General features: G+C 43.6%; 1 protein-coding gene across 5 annotated transcripts in view; it reads left to right on the top strand.

The window, feature by feature from the left end:
• Positions 1–1,819: 1,819 nt before the first annotated feature.
• Positions 1,820–25,228, top strand: part of brsk2b (BR serine/threonine kinase 2b) — a 95,766-nt gene continuing 72,357 nt past the window's right edge. For all 5 annotated transcript variants that reach the window (XM_027013801.2, XM_027013802.2, XM_027013803.2 and 2 more), the window contains exon 1: positions 1,820–2,116. In XM_027013801.2, the coding sequence (XP_026869602.2) occupies positions 2,026–2,116 (91 nt within the window). In that variant the 5' untranslated portion in view covers positions 1,820–2,025. The remainder of the gene's footprint in view (positions 2,117–25,228) is intronic.

The raw sequence follows: 25,228 nt of genomic DNA on the forward strand, positions 1-25,228 counted from the left end.
TTTGTTTCCAAGCTCTCAAAATCCTTCAATGAAATATTCTCTGTTATACTAGTGATATTGACAATATCTTCATGAGTATTATAGTATATCATCACATTAGCGTAGTGCAAAATTCTGGGGCCCCGCCACAAGAGGGCCTTTTTGACGTTTATTATTATTCTTTAGTTATGATCACCTCTTGGGGCCCCCCACAGCTCAAGCTTTCCCTCCCCTTCAGCCCTATGCCTGATTCTGCATACCACAGAGGAAAGCCAAGTACTTAGTATTGATACGTGTTGTAGTGTGTGTCTGTGTTCTGTCCTCATGTCAGTTTAGTTAGGCCCAACATTAAGGCAGTGAAAGTTAAACAGCACACAGTCTAAAACCTAGAACTTCTCCCTCTCTCTTTCATGAGCAGGCAGACTATTGTGTGAGAAGGAAAAGGGAGAGCCATGATTGATTCCACCATGGAGTACTGGCTTTTGGAGATGAAACAATAGTGGAAGTGCTGTAGGGGGGATGGGGACACAATGATTTAATGGAGAATCCAGCTTGTAAAATCCCTGTTTTCTGTGTCTAAGGGGTCAAGCTTCAAATACTAAATGTTTCCCTTTTGTGAAGCTTGTGTGTGTGTGTGTGTGTGTGTGTGTGTGTGTGTGTGTGTGTGTATGTGTGTGTGTATTAGGTGCCTCTATCACTTTCCTACACTGAAAAGGTATGGTCTCAGACACTGTGTTGACTTCTGATATAACTCAGTGAAACACTCGCAAAGATGTGCCGGACAATTATCCATTTTGGTACCGGGGTCATCTGTCAAGGAAGCAAGCTACACAGACATGCTCAAAGGCAATGAGAACACTTCTTTAAGAAGCACTGCACTGCGGCACACAGCAATTGTCTCAGCTCTACACATACAGCAATCTGATATACATTCAGATATGCCAGCCTGGATTTGGCCCATAACATTTTTACTCCTCCACATCAGAGCTGATGAGTTTCTCTTAAGCGTGGAGTTGAAAGAGCAAAGGGGGAACGGGTGACTCGGTGAGCTGCTCTGTCGATAGTGGCATCATGGGCAGATGTTCCTAGTGACTTCAAAGTGGCAGTGGCACTCAGAAGTAAGTTACTCCGGGATCTGGGTTTGAAAGGGTGCCAGGCTGCTCTCAGTGCCATGCCCCTCTTAGAGAGCAACCATGTGTTGTGCTCAGAAGCCAAGGCATATTCGACATACTGGTTTTCTCAATATCCAGTGAACCACCCGAAAGAGAGGTATGGAAAGATGCATTTTACACTGATGGTTTCTGGTGTGGTTGTTTATGATTTTGGAAAGGTAAAATGTTGCAAAAAGTTTGACTTGACACCGAATGTAAAAAATATATATATATAGTCTGTGGATGTCAGTAATAGGTTAAAATTATCAATAGTTGCAAGGAGTACATAAACTCAATTTTTAATTTATGTGCTGAGTAGCACTTTAGTCATTTTTGTCAGTAGTGTTACATCACAATTTTAGAATTATTCCTTACAGGTCAAGTTTCTGAAAAATGCAGAAAAATGCAGTTCTGTGAAGATTTTTTTCCCTTTGGTTTAGCAATGTTGTAGGAAGCAGGTTCTGTGTGTGATAACCATTCACCCCTCAGCGGAGCAGGCGCGCGCCGCCGTTTGGTTGAACGCCACGTCCATCACAACGATTTCTCATGAATTATGTGCGCTTTGCTCTCTAGCACCATCGCAGGCGGACGGAGGCTAAGCAGAATACGATGCTGTGATGTTCTTAGAACACTCCGAAGCAGAGGAGAAGAGGGAGACACGGAGCAGAGAGAGAAAGAGAGAGAGAGAGAGAGAGAGAGAGAGAGAGAGAGAGCGAGAGAGCGAGAGAGAGAGCGAGAGAGAGCGAGCGAGCCCCACCGACCCTCGAGCGACCAAGTGAGGCACCGACTGGAGCAAGCTGGGCGGGGGAAGTAACTGCAGTACTGGCCTTGAAAAATACTAAATTGCTGAATTACAGCAATTTAACGTTAAAGCATCCTTTTCATCTAAAGCAAAATGTCATCATCTAGTAAAGACAACAGCGCTCAACATGCGAATTACGTGGGACCGTATCGCCTGGAAAAAACGCTCGGCAAGGGACAGACAGGTTTGTCCTTTTGTGTTTTTTGGGAGTCATGATGCTTTCTTCATAGGTTAATAGCACAAGCTGAGGTTCAGTTCAGTTATGGACAGGATATGCCGGGTAGGTTTGCTTATATGTAATCATGTAGAGGCAGGGCAATTGTGCAGTTTTTGCAGGTTAGGAGGAGACCCCGGTCCACTTTTTGCTCTGTCGCAACAACTGAATTGGGTCCCGTGCTTATATGACAGTCAGTTACACGTTGCTTATTAAAGGAAATTGTGATATATTGCATTGTTCTTTGAAAAATGAAGTTGGTTTTTGCAACTGTCAGTTTGTCTTTGCGGCTTCCGTTTGGTTTAACCTAAGATCGCCAATCCCGATTTGCCAGGCAACGGGATATGCTTCTTTATATACTGGGTTCACATTTACCCAACGCAACAGCCTAGATCTAAATGTTTCACGCTACGATAGTCTACGTTTTTGGAGCTTTTCTATGACTGGGCAGATATGGTACAAGGTGTCCTTAAGGAACGTTTTCCTCCTTCCTATCTGTAGAATGGCTCCCGCTGCTGGCAATTGGAATGTCTCAAGTCATAATAGTGCTAAAATGTAGTCCTGAACTTTGAGATTTCAGTAGCCTGCAGTAGTGTTCCACTATATGAACCTTTGCGATGGTCTGTGTATCGCTGTGTTTGCATTGTTCCTTCACTGTGCTTCATATGACCAGTTAACTCTAAAACTGTACTCTGCACCTTAAAACCAGAAGTAGTGCACAAATAACAAATTCAGTAGTTTGTAGTTGCTGACTTGTTATTGTCCTGTTATTGTCCTACCATTGCCCTGTTTTTGACCTGTGTAAGGTGGCTTTGTAAGAAAGTAATCAGACATGTCTGTCATAATGAAGTAATGATTAAATTAGTGTTGGGGAACCCTCTGGTAGTTAAATCCAGATAATCTCCTGTTTTGGAGTATAAGGGTTGGCTTTGAGTGCAAAGGTGATTATTTTCAGTGTTTTGCTGTCTTTGTTGCATTTTTACATGGGAATTTATTGATCTGTTTTCCGACAGTTCATTTGTTGGGTGCTCATTGTGATATGAGGCTGGGAATGACCGATGGGCTCTCCTTGACTGGTGCTGATACAGTGCAGTCAGAGTTGCTTATCCTGTGTAGGCCAGTATTGAATAGAGCAAGGGTTTAAACTGTATGCACACCCGTGCAGACCAGAGTCCATGCTAAATCCTCAAATCAAAGTCGTTTTTCTGTGAAAGTACCAGAGGCTACTACATGAAGGGGATGCTAGTATACCAGTGTTTCTCAGAGTTAGAATTGACGTGCATATGTACACATTGGTAACCTATGTGTACATATGCTTATTGATAATATTGATTAAACACCTTTGTAGGTGCTTGTTGTGGTTGGTAGGATATGAATAACCTTAAACATGTGGCATGAGAAGTAATGTATTCTACATATTGCTATCCAACAGAAAATAACTATAAACCCTTTTTGGATTTTTGAATTCCCTTAAAAACTTTGACAGTGTATTTCAACTTCATCAACCTCTATATATCTTCTATATTGAAAATTTCACATCTTTTATGTCCAGGATATGTGAGACACATGCACTTACGCTGGATGTATTCCTTGTAGCCCAACAAAAGACTGAGTTCATGTGGGGCTTTTGTTCCTACAGTAGTTCACTGCTGATCTGAAAAACTCTTGTCCCCTTATCCCTAAATGAGTCTTACTCTTGCTCCTAGCCTGAGGCCAGGCCTGCCTCTGCCTGGTAAGTGCTGGGGATTTTAGATCTTTCTGCTGCCGTTGGCATAGCTGCCGAGAGCAGTGTTGCCCAATAAACAGAGCCTGTCTCTGCCACCACCGTCGTTGCTGCGGACGATCGTCCATATGTCACAAGAGAGGCTCCTATGGTGAGAGCGGGAGGTGGGGGAGGGGACAAGATGGATGATGGGAGAGGGGGTGGCGGTGTGGGTGGAGGGTCTTGGGGGAGTTCTAAAGGGAGACCCCCATGAAAAGCCTGAAAAAGGGACGCTCCTGTTTAATCTCCCCCCCCCCCCCCAAAAGATCAAAATCGGACGTGCTGGCCTCGGTTCTTCTCTTTATTTTGCCATGCGTAAGCTGCAGAAGAGCCACAGAGGTGAAGATTAGAGGGCCTCGTGCTGTGAGGAAGATTGAGCTATCTGCATGGCCGGTTTGAACAGAGGCAGCTCATAATGATAAGCTGTGGTACCGTATGGGGGCCATGCACAGTTGTTTTGTGGTTCTCAGCTGCTCCACATTGCCCTATGCCTCCTCCTTATTTTCTATCTCCTCTTTATTCTGTCTTCTTACTCCTCTCTGTGCTTATTTCTTTCTTTCTTTCTTTCTTTCTTTCTTTCTTTCTTTCTTTCTTTCTCTCTCTCTCTCTCTCACTCTCTCTGTCTTTCTTTACTCTCTTCTACTCTACTCACTGAGCTAAGGCATCCCAAGGGTTCCTCTCTAATGAAGCAGGGAAGTACCTGGGGCACGCAGCCTGTCAGACCCAAAGACAGAGCAGGAGTGCTGGGTCATGGGCATGCAGCTTGTAGGCAAGGCTCCACGCGGTGCTCTGTGAAAGCTGCAGGCCTCCAGAAACACTTGCAGACTAGACGCAGGAGATAATCAAGCCATGTACATTCCACTCCAGGGCCAGTGGATGTCTGCTGGTGGGGAAGCGTGGATCCAGCAGCAAAGAGGCTACCAACGGAGCCCCTTCATTTTGCTCCCATCTGGCTTGACCTGAGCCCCTGTCTCTTAAGTCTTATGTCCTTGGGAAACAAGCCGTCAGGACCGGAAATGGTTAACAATGTTTCTCTACACATCTGCATATCCAAGACATTGGGGTGTAGCTGTCTGCCATTATACTGGGTTTTTGCAAACCTCACAGATGTCATGGTCCATAATATTCAAATTATCTTAAATTGTCTGCTGCAAATGTTGTTTTTTCGCTGTTGTTTGGGCATTTGTGAAAATTAAGTTGATGTAAGTTTTGAATGAATGACAACAAATAGTTTGTGTTATAGCCTGAAAAGCCCACTTGATGTTTTAGTGGATGGCTGTCTTGCTGTGAAGACTTTCTGAACAATTTGTCTGTGTGTTTCTGTCTGAGGGGGTTGAAGTCTCTTTTTTTTCCCAGACACATCCCAGCATTCAATTGGCTCTCATTTGTAGAGTGCTGGATAACAGTAACTGGTTGTCATGGTTGCACCCCCTTCCCACAAGGCTCTTCTCACAATGGCCATGCTTTCCATCTTGGAGATCACAGGCAGACAGCAACAGCCAGGCTTTGAAAGCCTCCTTGCCCACCCTCATTTATAACAGTGGTACAAGATATGTTCAGTGGAATTTATACTGAATATGGAATTTATTTAAAATTAATTTTAAAATTTATTTTGCAATGTTTTCATTTGAATGGTTCACTGATGTCCAGAAGTCTGAAATTTACATTTTACCTTTGGCTTTATGGTACTGGATATAAAATAAGAATAAAATGCCTTCAGTATGTCACATAGCTGATAGTTGTCTTAATGCATTGTGAATGCCCTGAAATGAATGAGGACATCATTGCAGATAAAATCTCATCCCCATTAGAATAGGATGACAGTATGCATTATTTTTATGTTTGAAGCTTTAGCGCATGAAATGGATGGGAAAGTATCCAGATTACTACCTTTGATTGCTGTAGCCCTTTAATTTGAGTCAGCCTCATAGAGGAAGATGTTACCCCCAGGGCTGGACAGGTGGACTAGCCACCTGACAAGTCAACAGTATAATTATCAGCAATGTAAGTAATGAATTTAGGCCAGAACTTGGGGTATTCTCAGAGGTTTCTAGCTGTCTATTTGTTTTGTTTTTTAAGCAGTGATTTCAGGTTGGGCTGCTGTTCGTTTCTGGTTTATTGTTAAGTGGCTGTTCTCCCCATTTGCCCATCTTGCTGGTGTCTGTATTGTCAGCGTGGTAGTCTGCTGTGCGCTGTGTCGACTCCTCCTACCACTCTCTCACCACCACTACCACCAGCTAGACTGCGGAGCTTCTCTCTGGAGCTGGATGCTCTCTAGGGGGTGGGGGTGGGTTATCAGTGAAAGCCAGTAGAGTCCCACAACTCCTCGCGCTGTCCTGCTTGTCCTCATTTTCTCTATCTCCATTCCTGTCCTCATGCTGCAACCTTTACTACCTTGTCACAGATGCTTTGTGGGATATCCTTTCCGTAAACAGCCCCCTTGAGGGTATATCGCTGGGGTTAAACTCAAACAACCTGACAGGAAGGTTGTATATTGATTTTTGGCATCTCCTGTGCGAATCCTTTCTTTAAACTCCACAACAGCCATTACCGAATGTCCAGTATGGTGGAATCAGACACCATGATGACATATTTCCCCAAAATAGGTTATTAATCATGCAGCTTTAGTTAGAGCATTACTCATCACAAACTCCCTCAAAGCTGAGTGCTGCATTTGTGATGAAACCAGAGCACCGGCTGTAGTCAATAGCTCAACAGATGGGCCTTTTGGGGGTTTAATTAGGAGAAGCTCTCGGCCTGGTGAAAGTGCTCTGGTGTGTGTGTGCTGGATCTGAGGGTGGTGCGACAGACTGGGGGGTGAAGGAGCGTAGTCAGGGTTAAGGGACACTGACAGTGCAGAGAAAAAAGAATGAAAGGCAGGCACACGCGCACGCGCACACACACACACACTCACCCTTTCTTTGTTCATCTGCGTGTCTCCCTCCATTCAAGTTTGTCTCACACCATTTTCTGACAAGCCACAATACAATGGCCTAGAGCATCCCAACACCCACTTGAGAAGTAATATTTATTTATTAATTTATTCGTCTGGAGGGTGTCGCTGTTGCCTCGGTACTGTATGAATGGGATGTCGTTTTGCACGCGCGATTGATTGGTAAAGGAACCGGAGGGGGTATATCCTGTCCAGATGGCTGGGTTGTGCTGGGCCATGATGGCTGGTCATTAGTCAGGTGGTCACCGATGCCTAGCTGTTCAGACTCTATTCATGGACAAGAGGGATCATCCTGCTTTTACTTTGAGTTAGATGATGAAAATGGAAGAGAGAGTATTAAGTGAATGAGGAGGTTGCTGACAGACAGAAACAAAAGGCACTTTGTTAATAGCGAGGAATGCCTCTCACTATTAGTCATTCAATCATATCATGTTTGAATAATTTATTTATTGTAACTTTTATTACTTATAGCTTCGAGTTAATATAGCTGGATAACATTGTACTCGTGGGTTACTTTCTTACTTTGGAAAACAAAGAATAAATGAAATATTTATGCTTTCGTAATAAAGGACATTACCGTTCTTCTGCATATTGACGCGATGTAAAGTCACTTTTGGATTGACTGGGTAGCAATAGCCAACAATAGAATATCTGCTATATCTCTCACCCTTAGTCAAAGGCAAGTTGGGGGTTTCTATGGCAACCACCCACTTTTATACATATGTGCAGTGAATGGCTGTGGTGCTGTGCTCCTCAACCTAGGCTGAAGGGCTGGAGCTATTGATTGGACTCAAGCCTCCACCTGAGCTATTAGAATGTGAATAAGGACTCACTGCCCCCCCCCCCCCCCCCCCCAATTCCCTTTATTTGGGCTGAATGGTGTCCCTATAGGCCAAATTAAAGGTAAGACTCATATTGTTGCTTGATATTTGCAGTGAGTTGATTCAATATGTTACGCTAGCAGTAATATCTCCATCAGGATGACGAGAGGTGTGGAATCAAATCAAGTCATTTTATTGGCCCTCGATTATCATTTTTACATTCCTGAATGCAATAACAATGAAAAAAAAAAAAGAGGTTTTGTGGTATTATTCACACCTTACCTTTCACCCCACCTTACACAACTTTCCATGTTCCATGGTGAGTAACGGAGGTCTGAAAGCTGTTCCATTGTCATGTGTTATGAGAGAATCGGTTGACTTATGGTAAAGATGGCAAGGAAAAGGGTTCTATCATATATGTGGAAATGCTCTTTGAGAAGCTTCAAGTGCAGGTTTTTTAAACGGGTGTGAAGAAATGTGTGTGAACAGTACCACAAACCTCTGACAAAAACATTCAAGGTATAGCTGTAAACCTGAGGTACTGTATTGACAGTTAATTTATGAATTAATGAGTTTAAGTTGGTTTGTGTTCATGTTTAGTTCAGATTTTAGTTCAACTTAAGAATAGAATGGCCATTTCAAAAGCTCAGAAATTAACAAATTATTTAAAGAAGATTCTTTCATATCAGGGAAAATAGAGTGAATTATTTATTGTGGTTCCAGTGAGACACACACACAGAGATAAATGGTCTGTAACTTCTTCTGTTACAGTTGCTTTCTTTTTATATTTGCAAAGAACCCTCTGTGAACAAAAGCAGGACTGTTATATTTCAGTTTTCTGCTTTTCTGCTGTGGCACTCCCTCATTAATTTTCTGCCCTCCATCAGCCAGGGATAATATGGCAATAATGAAGAATTCAGCCATTGAGACAATGGGAACTTTTAAGGCGAGAATAAAATCCAGAGGGATCCATCAGACCCTGTCTGCCCTTTAAAAAGCCATCGTGTATCTCATGGAGAGCTGTTCGCCTGTCTATCTACACTGTTATTATGTAGAGAAGGCATTATCAGGAAGCAGACAGGACAAGAACCATCAGCACAGGCTAGCTTTCCAGCTACAGATTAAACATAGTTCTAGTCCAGGCCTGTACTATAGCCCTTATTATAGAATGTATATTTATAGCTCTTATGTTGTAATGTAGGCTACAACATAGACCAAAGGAAACAGGCCCAACATTATGGTTTATTGTCAAGAATCATACTATTGAGTTCTCATCAGGCTGAAGACAATTTGTGTTCATCCTGAGGTGAATCAGACAAAGAACCTTAGCTCTGTGAGTTCGTGTTGAGTAGAATAGCCCAGAAGATGCATTGCATCTGAAACATCTTCAGGTAACCTTGAGTAATTGTTATTTGAGCCACAAACACAATTTCTTAATTTGTAGTAATATTTAGGCCATATGAGTGATTTGTTGGATGTGCTAAACTATCTAGTAGGTCAAAGCCAGTGTAATTGCTTTTTATCTTTTTCTCTTTTTAATGAAAACTATAAACACACACTTTGTGTTTGGGTCAATTACATTTATAATGGACTGGAGAGAGATTTAATTGACTTGCATGTGTTGTGGAGGAAAGCTTTGATAATGACTATTTCTGGATAATGGTCCTGCTGCAGTATTGACTTTGGCTTTTCCTGAATATACCCTGTATTGTTAATGACATCAGGTGACCGGGGCCTGATTTCCACCTGATCCATACAAATGGAGCGACTTGGATTACTAGACTTTAGATAAGTCATTTGCTTATTCCCTTATTTTTTGGAACGTTAAACATGGAGTTATTCAACTGTAACAGAATGGTAGTGTCACACACATTCCAGGGGTTTGAGGAGGTTCCACTACATTAAGCTGTTTACCAAATCAACACTACTATGGACAGCTTTGGAATTCTTAAAAAAATAAGAAGAACATCTGCATTTAAAATAGACTAAAGCTGTAGTTTTGCCTAAATTGTGTCTTTTATTGTGAGAAATGGTGAAAAATACTGGGCGGTCTGTGATTTAGGCTGGACGAAGTGGAAAGGTGTAAACATCTGAAGGAGCAAATATAGGTTTTAAAGAAAGCTATTTCTGCATTATGGCCTTATGGGATGCTTCAGTGCAAACTCTGTCATAATGTATACATTTATTTTTTCTTGTATGTCTAATCAAGAAAAATCTGACAGATTGAACATTGAACTTGCATCACAAACTGAAGAAAATGTGGAAATGTGTGGTTCTTCCTGATTTATTCCCAGACATCTGCATATATAACATAAGGCGTGAAGTTTCACATTTTGCATGGACCATAGAGCTTACACACACTGCACTCATTGCCTCAGGCTACGTCAGAGCTGTGATCTTTCGACAGTGCCACCGTCCTCACACCTCACAGAACACACACAGATGGCCCGCCGACTACTTTTGTGTGCGTGCGTGCGTGTGTGTGTGTATGTGTGTGCGTGCGAGAAAACCATGTGTGATTCTCTGCGGCCGTTAGCCTCGGTCCAGGCATCCAATCGTGTGGCATAATCAGATTAGTGGGGTGCAGAGGGGGCTGAAATACCGCTATTATTTCCACTTTGGCAACAACAAAAGCAGGTAGCACTCTGGACACTTAACTGCATGAGAGAGGGGTAGCACATATGTTTAAGCTTGTGTGTGTGTGTGTGGATGTATATGTGTGTAAGTATGCCTGTAAGCTTTTTTTGTGTGCATTGTGCGTGTGTGTGTGCTTGTGTGTCTGAATGTGTATGTGAGCTGAGGAGTTCCTCTAATCTAATGGAGCCCTCTTCCAGAGTGCAGCTAATAGAGTGAGAGCTGACCATGCTGCGTTACACCACATCGACGGTTGCCGGCCACGTATCCGTGGAGACGGTGTGGGGCACGTGCTGTGCACATCTGGCCTGGGTGAGCGCTGCCTGGCTCAGCATGGCAACAGCATTACCCAGCTGAGCAGCGGAGACCTGTATGCACACTAACACGCACACGCATACGCACACACTCATGAATACACACAGTGTACAGAATGCTCACTACAAAAAAAGCTTTGAAATTTTGTTTTAATTTAACTGTTGTGAGAAGGGTAGATTTGTTTTGTCTTTTTTACTTCTTGTCTATGTAATTACTATGTGGAACAATAAAACAGATTAATTGCCTTTAAACTAATGGCTTATTTCAAATCTACATGGAATTTATTATGCTTATGCTGTACATTATTATTTACTAATTAGTGCATGAATTAAATGTATCATGAGAATGCTCTTCGTGTACACTGCTGGTACGGTATGGGTGGGTATTTTTTGCCCTGTACTTTTGCGGGTTTGCGTTGTGTTTTTCTCCCTGTTTCAGCCCGTATTAGGCTACCTCTTTCTCCTGTGAGTCTGCCTTTTACTTTAGCTATAGAGTGCTTTTTGAAAGCCATTATGTCTTGCTGCCTGCTGCATGCAGAAGAAAAAGGCCTTGATTTCAGTGCATTATTTCTAGCATCTTCCTTCTGCGTTGCCTCACATTGCTATGGTTACAGCAATAAGTGAACATGTGCACGTGCATGCATGCATAAGTTTGCATGAGCGTCTGCGTCGTGTATTTTAGGGGTAGACAAAAATATGAAGGCTGATAGCATGACCAGAGAGTTCTGCGAAAATTCATAACTGGGAGTCGGAGAGAATAGATGATTTTTTTTTTTACTGTATTTTAGTATGGCATGTGATGCTTTTTGACCTCAAGGTTTTTTCCAACCACATTTGGTGATTAGGGAAAATCTGTCCCAAAACCTTCAGCAGACCTCTTGTCAGCAAAATGGTGCAGTGTCCTGGAAACAACTTAAATCTAAATTTGCTTTAAATCCACTAGTTCTCCATGGTCTGAAACAGAGATGGGGTGGAGGCTCTCCTCTGATTTTAAAAGAGACAGACAAGAAGCGTGTGTGTGTGTGTGTGTGTGTGTGTGTGTGTGTGTATGTGTGTGTGTGTGTATGTATGTGTGTGTGTGTGTGTGTATGTGTGTGTGTGTGTGTGTGTGTGTGTGTGTGTGTATGTGTGTGGAAGAGGATTGCAAGCCTAGACAGACATATTTCTTCTTCTTTTGTCTTCTGAGAGGATTATGTAGTTTGATGCTTTAGACTCTGAGTAGACTCTCAGACTCTTTTTCTTTTTTTTTGTTTAAAGCAATTTTTCATTGGCTACACAATTTATTTTTTTAGTGTATCTGTTAGTGTTTGTTACATATTCAACATGGCTAATAATTCCACATTATGTTAACACAAGGCCAAGTGAGAATTAGCTCATTGCTGTATTGCTGCTGGAACATGACTGGCTTGTTGCTGGCTTTGCGTGGTTCTGCTATGAGAGGTTTCCTTGAGTGAGCAAGTGAGAGCTGGACATGCTGCCCCTGTGCTGAGGATGCAAGCAGATGAGGTGGTTCAGGGATTACAGTCCTCTGTAGCAGCAGCCAGCCCTGACATGAACAGATGGCTGTGTGGCTATGAAGGCAGTCAACCCCACCACTGCCCAGCCATGCCTTTGATCAAACGAATGTGTCTACATGCTAGCACGCATGCCCTTACACGTGCGCACGCCCCAACATGCACTCTCGTACACGTGCGCATGCCTGTGCACATGCATGCACACATGCACTGAAAATGCATTTGCACGTAAATGAAGTGATAAATCAAGTTGCATCACAGCGTCATCTCCTTGACTGTGCCGGGGTGACGTCCGCGACCGTAAATCTGCTCGTGTGGGTGGCTTCTACGGCACGCTTGAGCATGCGGAGCTGAGAGGCACACGGCAGACGTGCTGGCCAGGCCTGGGTCACCACAGCCACTGGCTTGGGGCCAGACATGCTCAAGGTCATGGGAGTGCATCACAGCCACGGTGAGGAGATGCTGTACCCAGCCTCCAGTGCCCATACCGTCCCATATCTTCACTGTACAGGACTTGATTAGACATCTCATTCTATAAGAAAGGCATACATGTAAAGCATACATATGAGCACATATATGTTCAGTATATGTGTTCATATGTATGCTTGTATGTTCAGTAACACCATTCCATTATCCCACTGGAGTATCAGTTGCCAGTGTGATAATTTTGGACACTGTAATTGGGTTTTATTCATCCATCATTCAGAGGGAAACAAGTGAGGCCGATTGTTATTATTTCATAATTGAGCAGCAGTTCAAGCCTCTTTGATAGCCTCTTTGATAGCTGAATGAATTACTACGCATAGATGTCTTTGCCAAACTGCCAGAATAGCCCATGTGCCTTCTGAAAATAGCTTGACGCACAGAAGTGTCAAAACTAAACTGATTTTGACGAGTATGAATTAAATTATAGTCTCTCTTTCTCCCTCGCTCTCGCTCTCTCTCTCTCTCTCTCTCTCTCTCTCTCTCTCTCTCTCTCTCTCTCTCTCCCCCCACCCGGAGCATGGATCACACTGCTGTCACTGTATAATTGGCCACATTTCATCCATAATCATACGCTAATGAGGAGCGGGTAACAATTACAGATTACGTCATTGCGATTTGCCTCTAGGTTTGGATGACGTCCCAGATTTCACAAGACCCCAGTTTTGACGCACCCCGGCCTCCAGCTCTCTTCCTCTTGGTCTGTCCATCCCACTCACTCTCTCTCTCTCTCTGTCTGTCTATCTCTCGCTCGCTTCCGCTTTCTGCACACTCTTTTGTGTGTTCATCTGAGTGCAGTGTAGGCGTTTGTGTGTCGGGCCTGTGACTCATGGTTGAGCAGGGCTGTATTTTTAGCTTCGACTCCTCTCCTCTCTGCGATGCCTTCTCCAGGGAGGAAGCGAGCCCCATGAAGGCCGTTCCACATCCACGTCCATTATCGAGCATAATTTAACCCTGTCCTGAGATGCTGTAGTTCTCCATCTCAAAGCACATGGGTCAGTGATGCTGTAAAACAGATTCAGGGACAAAAAAGGCTTTGCTTTGGCGATAGTTCATCAGTTTGCATGGGAGCGGAGTCACTGAAAAAAAGGGAGGAGCGGTTAATGCCGCAAGAACCTTAACTTTTGCCCCAGTCTCTTCATGCTGATCCTTTTGAATGACCGAAAGAGCTCCGCTCTCCCTCTCTCTTTCTCTCTCTGTCCCTCCCTCTCTTTTTTTTCCCTCTCAATCTCTTTTCTATCTCTCCCTCTCCCACTTGCTCTGTCTCTCCCTTTCTCTATTGTTCGCTTAAACTCTGGGCCGGCTTAAAGCCGATTAGCCCAGGCTCTGATGGCAGCCTGTGCTGTGGCTGCCTCCCTTCCCCCAGCTTTCTTTGTGCTGCCACCCTGTGCCTCCCGCAAGCGGCCTGAAAAATGCAGTGCAAGGAGGTTTATGGAAAAATAGGCCAAATTTTATGCAAGATATGCAACCATCAACTCAATTTGGCCACTGATGAAGCTTCTGCTCATGGTGATTGGGAATTCTTCCCACCTTTTGTAGCAGTAAGTCCTCGCGCCCCTTCACATCAGCTGCCGGTCTTCTGCGTGTCTAATGTTAATGTGGTCGGAGGTGCTATGCAGCTATGGCTGCTGTAAATTATTTTTGCAGGGCTTTCCTTTGACCTTTTAACGTGAAAGAGAAAGGCTGTAATGCTTTTGTAAAGCAATGTTTGTTCCTTTACTTTTTAATGTTATTTCTTTGTTTAAATGGAGGATAGAAACTCCGCAATGGAGACTGAAAGCCTTGAAAAGGGTGTTTGTTTCAAATCAACAAAATTAATCAAATTCAAAGGTAATTACATGAAATTATTGATATGGGAATAATAATAATAATAATAATAATAATAATAATAATAATAATAAAAATGATAATGATGAACTGCAGTGATTTTAATGTGGTAGTGCATCAGTGAATGAGTGAGTAAGACTGTTGTCATCTTCCCTTAGTGCAGTGTCTTCACGGTGAGGTAATAATAATTAAAAAAAAGATCATACATTTGAAAGTAATGAAACTCTTTTAAAGGGAATTTCAAACATAGTGCGAACAGAGGCAGTTCTTTACATTGTCATCTGACTGCTCTCAAATTTAAACGCTCAGTGCAACAACAGCCAACAACAGTTTGGTGGTGTTCTTGGTCAGAGACAGACTCTTTTGTCACCATGTCACTGCTGTGAACTGGCAGACCATGCAGCCATGTACACCCCCGTCCCCGAAGCCCCTGTGCTTAAAGCCCTTTACAGTCCTCCAACCCCCCTCCCCAGCTACATCGTCTGGCTGATCAGCTGATGGGCCACAGTGGGACGCCGTCCCGTCTTCCCGAGTTAGTGCCGCTGCTGCGCGGCGTGTAAGCCTGGTGTTCGTGCCGGGGCAAGGCGAGGTCTGGTCATAACAGGACCGTGCAGTGGCGAATGGTTGGATGAGCTCAAGTCAGGGTGGACGAATAAAGAAGGAAAGTGCCACGCGCGATTCTCCACACCTCGCTCTGCTCGTCTGATGATTACCGTCGCAGTGCCGCCTGCTTCTCTTTGCTTCTGCTCGGTCTGTCTGCCCATGTGGATCAAAAGTGGAAAGGAGGCCTAATGACACAGCTTGAGACCTGGCGTCTGTGAGGGAAAAGAACAGGACAACCCCCAGAGTGAGCGCTTGCTGAAGAATGAGAGCATTTCTCAGGCTCCGTCCACGGCTGCCGCCTCTGTCAGAATCTGTGAAGAATGAAGCCGCTTCGTGGCAAATGTATGGCTCTGCCGAAAATGAAGAGAGACATTGTCAGGACGCATTGATTTCTCTTCATGGGAGTGAAAAGCATGAACAACGGATCCATCACTGCATCATTTAGCCCTGGCCATTGGGGGTGTAGGGGTGTCAGGGATGGTGTAAAAGACCCTGCAGTCAGCTCAGAGGAATGCTATCGCTGTTGGTCTGGATTGGAAGTCCCAGTAAGCAGTAGCAGTGTTACGTTCCCCCAGCCTATAGAGAACACTCCTCCGCCTGAGGAATTCTGATTTGGTGAGAGTGTGCGGATGAGCGTAGCTTTAGCCCTAGCTATGCCAGGGGGACTGGGGCTGAAAGGAAACACGAACGGCTGTGAGATGTCTACATTCATACGCCGTCAGACCTGTCTCTGCCAGGAACCTCTATCGGTTGCCTCAGGGCTTGCGGAAAAGCTTTCATCGCGCAGCTTATGGACTTGAAGCAGTCTTGTGTGTGTGGTGTCGGGATGTGGGAATGCTGTCTGGGAAGACTGGAAGTGCTGTATGGGAAGACTGGAAATGCAGGCTGTACGTGTGACATTAACAGCATTGAGTTACAAGTTCTGTGGCTTGTGTAGTTGAAGCTTCATGTGTGTCTGGCTTCCAAATCTATGTTTCTCTTACTGAGTTTTCCTGCCATACATTATAAATGGAAGAGGTGTTTCAGCCATCTAGTGCGTGAAATGTTCACTGTTATGTTATCTAGTCATTGTCTTCTTGGCTGTGTGGAATTTGCACATCTTAAACCTGTGACGTCATAGTGCTTCTCTGCCTCGCCTCCTCTCGGTGCTTATGCAGTGTTTAGGGCTGTAAGAGGACAATGGAAGACTGTCTTATGAGTGCGTCCCGCCTTGTGTTTCCCTTCTCAAGTGCATAGCATCACTCAGACACATATAATAGCACTGCTGTTCCCTGTACACGCATGAGCAGTCTGGTATTACATGGCACAGTGTTACACACTGTAGAGCCACGCGGGGTGCGGCTGCCGGACACTACCAAAGCTCAGTATGAACATAATGTTGACGATATCTTCTGAGGATGTCTGTGTTGGCTTAGACCTGACCGTATATCGCCCTTCAAATGTAGAGTTCAGCTACTGTGACCCGTCTTCAGGACACATGCTGTGACAGGCTAGCCTGAGCCATTGCAGGAGACCAAGCTGTTGCAGGAGATGTCTGGTGAAACTTTCAGGTTCATCTAAAGCCATCTCGCCTCATCCTTCAGGGTCAAGAGCATTAGGTTATTCTCTTCTGCGCTACTCTGGAAATGCCAAAGTCATAGGAAATCCCAGTATATGTTTGGCCTCTCCCACAAACTATATACATCTGTTCGCATACAGATCCCAGCAGGATTATGTTCCATTTTTTTAAATACCACATGGATTTGAGGAAAAAAAACTATTTCACAAACACTGGCTACAGTGTTAACATTTTAGTATCTGAGCAGAATGAGCCCTCCGCAAATTCGGAGCCCCTAGCTTTAACAAACGACCTGCCTTCAGAGTTTAAAGACAAAGCGGCCGTCAAACACCATTTACCCACCTAAGAGGGTGCTGAAAGTTTGATGAAGCACTAGCGAGATCACACACACACACACACACACCCACCCCGGTATTTCTCTTGATCCGTGCACACACACACACTCACCCGTTTCCACACACAAGGTCATCCACCGGCCCAAGCACACACAGGAAATTGCTGACTAGAGGAGAGGAAGTGTTTAACACCCAGCCATCCCCCACCCCTACCTGTCTTGGTGCACAATCAGGAACGGTGAAATTACTTTTCTGCTGATGCCTATCTGTCCTTTCCTCTCGATAAGTATGCTGAGATTTACTTAATTATTTCTCCTTGATTCGCTCCTCGTTTTTCCCACCAAATGCTAGCAGCCATGAAATAATTTTTGGCAGTTTTACTTAAAAAAGAAAAACCCTTGATACTCATCTATGTAGTCTTAGAAATAAAATGAGAATATTAAAATTATTATGTTAAGACGAAAGCGGTTATGCCTAATACATTAAGAGAGATTTTGAGAGCTGTTTTAGATCTGGATTGTAAATGCTGTGTCTCTTATAAACTTTGTGGAATGGAAAAGACGCATGGTTAATGTGACTCCCTCTCACTCTTCCTTAACACAGTGTTGTGCACCTCTGGTTCAGGAGCCAGTAGCCTGTTCACTCTCCCTCCATCTCCCTCACCAAAGCAGAGCTGTGTCTTTTTATATATATATATATATATATATATATAGATATATATATATATATAATCTCCACAGTCATCTCCACAAAAAAGCGAAAGCAAAATTCTTCACCGTTATTCGCATGGAGGAGCGGATCATCTCATCCCAGGGGTGGGAGTCTTTAGCTTTGGATCAGTAGGGCTCATTCTTGGCTCAGATAGAGACCTTAGGAGACCAAGAACTCAGGAGCAGTCTTCAGTTGGCCAGAGTGGGGTGAGGGGTGAGGCGGAGGCAGGGTGTGGGGTTTGTTTAGACTGCTTTGGGTAGGTTGACTCTCATGATACACTGGTGTGTCAGCCACACAGTGATAGGGGTTGGGCCTCTCTGTTTTCCATAGCCCAGACTGATTTCCTCCAGTGCTGAGTGCTTACAGATCTCCAAACAAACCGTCCCCTCTAGAGCAGAGTGCTTACAGATCTCCAAGTCCAGATCTCTTTTGTCTTTTGTGTGTGTGTGTGTGTGTGTGTGTGTGTGTGTAGGTGGGTGGGCAAACATTCCTGACAAGAAAAACACAACCAAAGTAAAATAAATTTAAAAACCCTAAGAAAATTAGGTCTAACCTGTCTTGTTGTCTTGTCAGTATCAGAATTCTTCGGGGCAAAAATTTATTTTTGGTTAATTAGTATGGTGGCCAGGAACACCCATCGCTCTGCAAATGAAAAAAGGCGCTTCAACTACACAAAACATATTCATCAAAATGACAACACATGCTACTTTTCAGAAACATGATGCAAATTCATGAACGATATACAAATCCAGAACACTATTCAAAATAACAACACGTGCGTTACATTTTGGAAACGTGGTGCAAATTCAGAAAACACAACTTAAGAAATGTTGCAAATCAACTCATAATACAACGGAAGTGCTGTTTCCAGGGACATGGAAAGAGGACGGACATCTGAACAGCTAAACAGAAAATTTAGTTATATTTGAGATTACCACGGTTTTGTCTTTGGTATATGGTACAGAATGAACAGTTGGCCCAACAATTGTCCTACTGCTCGGTTATAATGAATGCAGTGTTAAAGAACGCTAACAAAATCCCATTTAACACAAATATAAACCTAACCTTGCCAGGGAATAACTAGCTAGCCACATTCACACTTCAGAAAATATAGTAAGAATAAGACAATTGACCTGCTGGTTTTTGTAGCAGACAAGCTAAACTATCAAACTCGAATGAAAACTTAGTTGTTTTTTTGGTTTTTCTTTTTTGCTGTAAATTAGTAATATGCTCTGAATGTTGCTATCTATCTAACTAGTTAGGTATTAAGACAAATTTAGTCGTGTTAATTTGGATTTTTATCATCACTCTTTAAGGCTGTGTTCTGTACAACATAGCAACAGCAAATATGTGATACTGAATATGCCAGTTGTTCATTCTGTACCAGGCTAACCAATATAACAATATAGCAGTTGTAATTGCATATATTCTTTTTCATCAAATATTCGGTTATCACTGGTGTCATAGGAGTCTGTCCCCTCTGCGTGTCCTACAGAAACACTTCCATTGTGTTGTGGCTAGATTTACGCAGCGTTTCTGAACTTGCATGCGTTTTTTGAATTTGGTCTGCATTTTGGAAATGTAGGCACGTGTTTTCATTTTGATGATTACAGCACTCGTTTATTTGCAGCGTGACGGATCATTATGGTCACCATAAATTAGGTTACAGTTATGGTTAAGTTTAGTGATGGCTTACAAAAGATAGAGGTAGTTACATACATGTACATACAAAAAAACACAAAAAAACCCTATATATATATATATATATACATATACACCTACACACACACACACACACACACATATATATATATATATATATATATATATATATAATGCATATATGAATTGTATAAAAATAAACATATTTGCCTTTGTGTGTGCATGCATGCGTGTGTATATTTGTTGACATTGACACTACTCCTACTCTGTTACTTATTCTTAGCTCCTGCAGACATTTCATAAACACCCAGCAGTGGCTGAATGCTATCAGTACCTTTGACTGTTCATTACAAAGTCTTGTTCAGTGTGAAGCTACTCTAAAGTGCCCTCCTGATATCTTCTATCAGCTGCTGTACATCATGGTATCTCACCTCAGTCTCTAAACTACAGAATGGTCACGGTTGCCAGATCATGTAAATTCACCAGAGTCCTGTAAGCACTAGCACGGGCACTAGTTCTCTTGTTGAACAAAACTGGAGGTTCAGCCATGATGGAATTCTCACTTTATCACTCTGTGGGTTCCTCATTGAAATCGCAGTCATTGGAACCAGAAAGCTGCATGTCAGCAGAATTGAGTGGGTGGAAAAATTTGCCTTACAGTTCGCTGCGCCATTACTTTCTGCATTCTATATATGCTCACACTGAGGGTTATTCTTTTAGAGTCCTCATCTACTACGTTTGTTTATATACTCTCTTAGCTTTTTTTCCTTTAATGTGTAAGCATTTTAAGTTGTAACCAAGTTGTAAGGATTACTTAACTTTGTAAGTACAGCATCATTTGGTGAAGATGTCATAATTTGTTAATAATAGTTATGCTGCAAATCTGACAAGAAGGCATGGTTGGAATGCAAAGGAGCCGAAGCACATGAGGCGGCTAGCAAGAATGACAATAAGACGCTGTACCGCATTGTACGAGAGTTGACTGGGGCATGGAGCAACTCAAGTGCACCCATCAAAATCAAGGACGGGGTGTTTCTGCTCACCAGAGAAGAACAAGACTCGTGCTGGGTAGAACACTTCAAGGAAACCTTGAACCAGCCCACCCCTGCCAACACCTATGACTTTGGCGCCACACCGCCACCTCCAGACCTGGTAGTTAATCTTGATCTAATCACTATCGAGGAAACTAAGGTGGCTATTCGAACACTCAAAGCCAACAAAGCACCCGGCCTAGACGAGATAGCACCAGAAATGCTAAAGTACAGTGGAGACGCAATTGTAAATACCCTTACAGTGCTGCTCAACAAGTGCTGGCAAGATCAGCGCGTCCCAAGTGACTGGAGGAAAGGAGTAATCGTTAAACTCCCCAAGAAAGGCAATACCGCTGACTGCAACAGTCGGGGCATTACTCCTCTCGGTTCCTGGGAAAGTCTTCTGCAGCGTTCTATTATGGCGCCTACAACAAGCAGTGGACGAAATTCTCCGGGAAGAGCAAGCCGGATTCAGAGCAGGCGGATCGTGCAGTGAGCAGATTTACACGCTTCGTAATATCGAACAGTGCATCGAATTCCAGTGCCCCCTGCTCATCAACTTTATCGACTTCAAAAAGGCTTTTGATAGCGTCCATAGGGGCTCCTTGTGGAAAATTTTACGAGCCTACGGCATTCCACAACGGTTTGTCAACATCTTCCAGAACCTATATATCGGCTCTAGCTGCTGCGTCAGGACAGACGATGGCTACACAGACTTCTTTAACATCGAAACCGGAGTCAAGCAAGGATGTATCCTATTGCCAATTCTCTTTTTGCTCGCAGTCGACTACGTCATGAAAAAGGTGATGATGAGCCCAATGACTGGGATCCCTTGGACAAATGGATCTCATCTCACTGATCTTGATTTCGCAGATGACATTGCCTTGCTAGCGAATACAAAACCGGGCCTACAATCCATGACAATATGCCTTGAGGACGAAGCGGAAAAGGTTGGCTTGCGCATTAACACAGACAAAACCAAGGTCATGCGGGTGAATCGTCAAACCAAGGTGCAGATAACTATTGGGGAGCAAACGGTGGAGGACATTGACGAGTTCACATATCTCGGCAGCATAGTATCCAATAATGACGGTGGCTCAGAAGCAGACGTTCGATGTAGGATCGGAAAGGCGGTGGGTGTGTTCCAGCGTCTATGCCACATCTGGTCCTCAACAACAATCGATACAGGAATCAAAATGCGTCTTTACTCCACAATCGTCATCCCAACCGCCATTTATGCCAGTGAAACCTGGAGGAACACAAAGAGGATCGCCCAGAAACGAAACGTTTTCCATCAACGGTGCCTCCGCCGAATATTGGGTATCTCGTATAAGGATAGAATTACCAATGAGGAAGTTCTTCAATGGAGTGGATTGCGGAAGCTGGAAGAAATCGTCACCGAACGCAGAATGCACGTCGCTGGTCATCTCCTATGTCTTCCAGACAAACGCATCTCAAAGGCAGCTGTACACTGGACACCGAAAGGAGGAAAGCGAAAGCAAGGCCGACCCAAAACCACCTGGAGATCAACCTTCACCGCCGACCTAAAAACTATTGACATACGCTCATTGGACGAAGCCAGAGACGCTGCAGCCGATAGGACCCGTTGGAGAGCGCTCGTTGCCCAATGCACCAAGGAGTGCGGGAGGAACTAAAGTAAAGTAAAAGTTATTTGGTAAGGATAGCTTTATTTTGTTAGGATAGCTTAATTTCAGTATGTAAACTTGAATCCAGAGGGTGGGTAGATGTTAGAGGTATGCTTCAGGCATTTATGTACCTCTGCCATGCTACTCCTCCCCATCAGCGTGCATGGCCACTCTCTCCCCACACATCCCGCATGTTGGACCAATCCAAATGGAGCACAAGACACTGCAGTAATTAGCAGAGGAGCCTGACCAGAGTCCAACTGGAGCCTGACCACAACCCATCCGTTGGTCTGAAACTCACAGGACTTCCATAATCAAGATGACAGACAGGTTAACCACTGTGGATTGACCAGATTAAAGACTGTGATCTATTACCTGTAATATGATATAACAAGAGAACATGACAAAAAAGTTATTTTGTCCCTACGGGTGCAGGACACGAGGTGCAAAGTGCGAGTCCATAAAATGCTGGGAGATCGGCATAAGAATCCAGCTGTGGAGCTGGTCCCTCTCTCGCCTGTTGGTTGCCAATGTGGGGCAGACTTCATATCTACTCCTGAGCGCACTGAAGTGCTCAACAATGCTGCCTTTACACTTACAGCATTTGGCTGATGCTCTCGGCCAGAGCGAATTACAGAAGTGCTCTGCTGCTAGGCCACATAGCCTTTAGTTCAAAGATGGTGTGATGCCAAGAAACACTTGTCCCTTAACCCTGTCAAACACCCCTGGACATCACATCATACAACCAGAAAATGCAACCAATGAAAATAAATGGTAAACTGAGAAATGTCTTTTTTCCCCCATTAATTTATTGGAGAAATGATGTAATCTTAATGGACCCATTCTGGATATAGCAGTTTAAGTTTCAATCGTGTAAAGGGTTTTCCTCTGTGGTGATCTGGCGGTTCAATTTAAAATTCAAATAAATGTCTTCCACTAAAGCATCACTATGCACAGACTGCACCCATAAATAAATGATAAATGGGAGATGAAGTCCGGCATTTTATTTCATCATAGGAACCCCGTGGTTTCGTTTGATAAGGCTCATATCATTTGCTGGAGGCCACTTTTGATTTCTGACCTGTAGCGCTGCTTCATTATTGTTTTAATCTCTGCTTCCTGCAGTGATCAAATGGAAATCTAGTTTCTTCACGTGCGAAAGTCAAGAGAGGTAGACATGGATGCTTGGAAGCAATGCATGAAAATGTTATTGTTTTGGTCTGGCTTCCAGTACATTTGTCAGGATCTTTTACCCACAGCTTAAACTTAAAGCTAAAAGGCAGGGAATTAGTGCAGTTCTTCAGGCATGATTAGCTCCATTTGCTGGAAAAGTGACACTTCCTATTAGAATTTTCAACAAACTAAATAGCTGGTGAGAGCATTTGATGTAGGCAGATGCAAGGACATTTGTCTCATGCTTGAGCTTACATAAACAAGTAATTCCTGAACATGCAGACTTCAGCATGCAACATTAGGCAATGTATTACATTACATTATATATGTTTTACTGTTTGTATTGATTTGAAATAAAATATAAATATATACATGTTTTTTTTTTATTCTGTGTTTTTTTGCCTAGCCAACAATTTTTCAGTTATATTGAGACATTATTAAAACGGGCCGCTGGGGACAGACTACGGCAGTAATAATCTTCACATCTTTCCCCCCCATTACCTCCTTTTTGCCAGATTTTTATTTATTTATTTTTTGCCATGTGTTGGATACGTTATCCATTGCTACTGTAGGAAATGTTTATAAAAGAAAAGATGACATTTGGAATAATCTCTGAGCCATTGGCAAGCGTCTCCTTTTGGAGATTAGAATGCACTCAGGAGTCACACCTTGCCCACCCTCTGAACCCAGTCGCAGCTGCCGTGTTGCGGCAGCTTTGTTTGTGGGCTGCGTGTGGCTCGTGTGAGGGGTGAAGATGAGGGTGGATTAAGGCCTCCCCCATCTCCTTTCCAGCCTCCACCTTCTTACCTGTTTTCCATATTTTAGCTCCAATAAGTAGAGCGGTTAGGGTTTAACTCTCACCCCTCCCATTTGCGTCACAGCCCCTCTTTGTCTCCCCCTTTTCCCTTGATGTAATCCACACTGAAAGGTTTTTTAGCTTTAACTGGGAGAGCTGACTCGTCTAGCCCCCCCCCCCAAGACACAGCTTCCCCACAGCCATCCCACTCACCTTTGCTCTCAGTATGGTGCCTACTTTTGGGCTCTGTGTGTGTCTGGGGGTGGCGTGTGTCTGTGTTTTTTGAGTACGTGTAGGGGGAGTGTGCTCACTGCTGTGTATATATATTTTTTGGATTTCCATGCAAATACTCCACATTGTTTGTTTGGAGCACACATACACATTTATGTATCGAGTACATGGCAATTTATTTCAAACGGAAGCGGTTTGAGTTCCTGTGTTTGTGCCATACAAATCAAAGTCTTTTTGCTTATACTAGGGAAATAACACTCTGTATGCACTATAATGCTAGGGGATCCTCTTAGACAGTTCTGCAAGCCTAAAGAGGTCTTTTATGTACTTGGGTAATACTGTAGTTTTGAGGCATTGTGAGAGCCTGGTCCATGATGTGTAGTAGTGTAGTGGGGCCCAGTCCTCCAGTGTACGTGTGTGTGTGTGTGTGTGTGTGTGTATTAATAAGGTCCTGTAAGCAATAGTGAACAGTGCTGCCTCGGTGTGAATGCGTGAGTGCATTAGTGTACACTAATGCATCTTCTTGGATGTGCTGAGCGTGGGAAGGAGAGGTCATCTGAGAAGTCATGCACGCCCAGAGAATTCCCTCTGCTTCCCGTTGGCAACCTCGTAGCTCCTCCCAGCTGGCCAGGACTCCCATCTTCAGGAATCAACTCTGGGCTCTGTGTAGGATCGGCTTAGTTTTAGCCTGGATCAGATCAGTGTCCCAACCTCCAACCCCCCCCCCCCTCCCCCAATCACTGCAGATTATATTGTGCAGTTTCTTGGCTGCACTCATGCTTCATGCAAGGGCTGAAATATTTCTGGAATGTTCCACCACTTCAGAAATTTTATGCAATTTTCCTGTCATTTTAAATGAAATAATTTGTTGCTGGGTGGGAAATAGCAAGTTGAGAAGATATTTCTCACCTCTGCAGCCAGTGAACTATGGGAAAAGCAAGCACTCTATAATGCACGCACCATTAACAAGTCAAGAGGCAAATAGGTAAATAACTAGAGTAATCAATGGCAGAGGAACAGGAGAAGAC

This window comes from Electrophorus electricus, chromosome 21 (genome assembly GCF_013358815.1).
Source record: "Electrophorus electricus isolate fEleEle1 chromosome 21, fEleEle1.pri, whole genome shotgun sequence".
NCBI lineage: Eukaryota > Metazoa > Chordata > Actinopteri > Gymnotiformes > Gymnotidae > Electrophorus > Electrophorus electricus.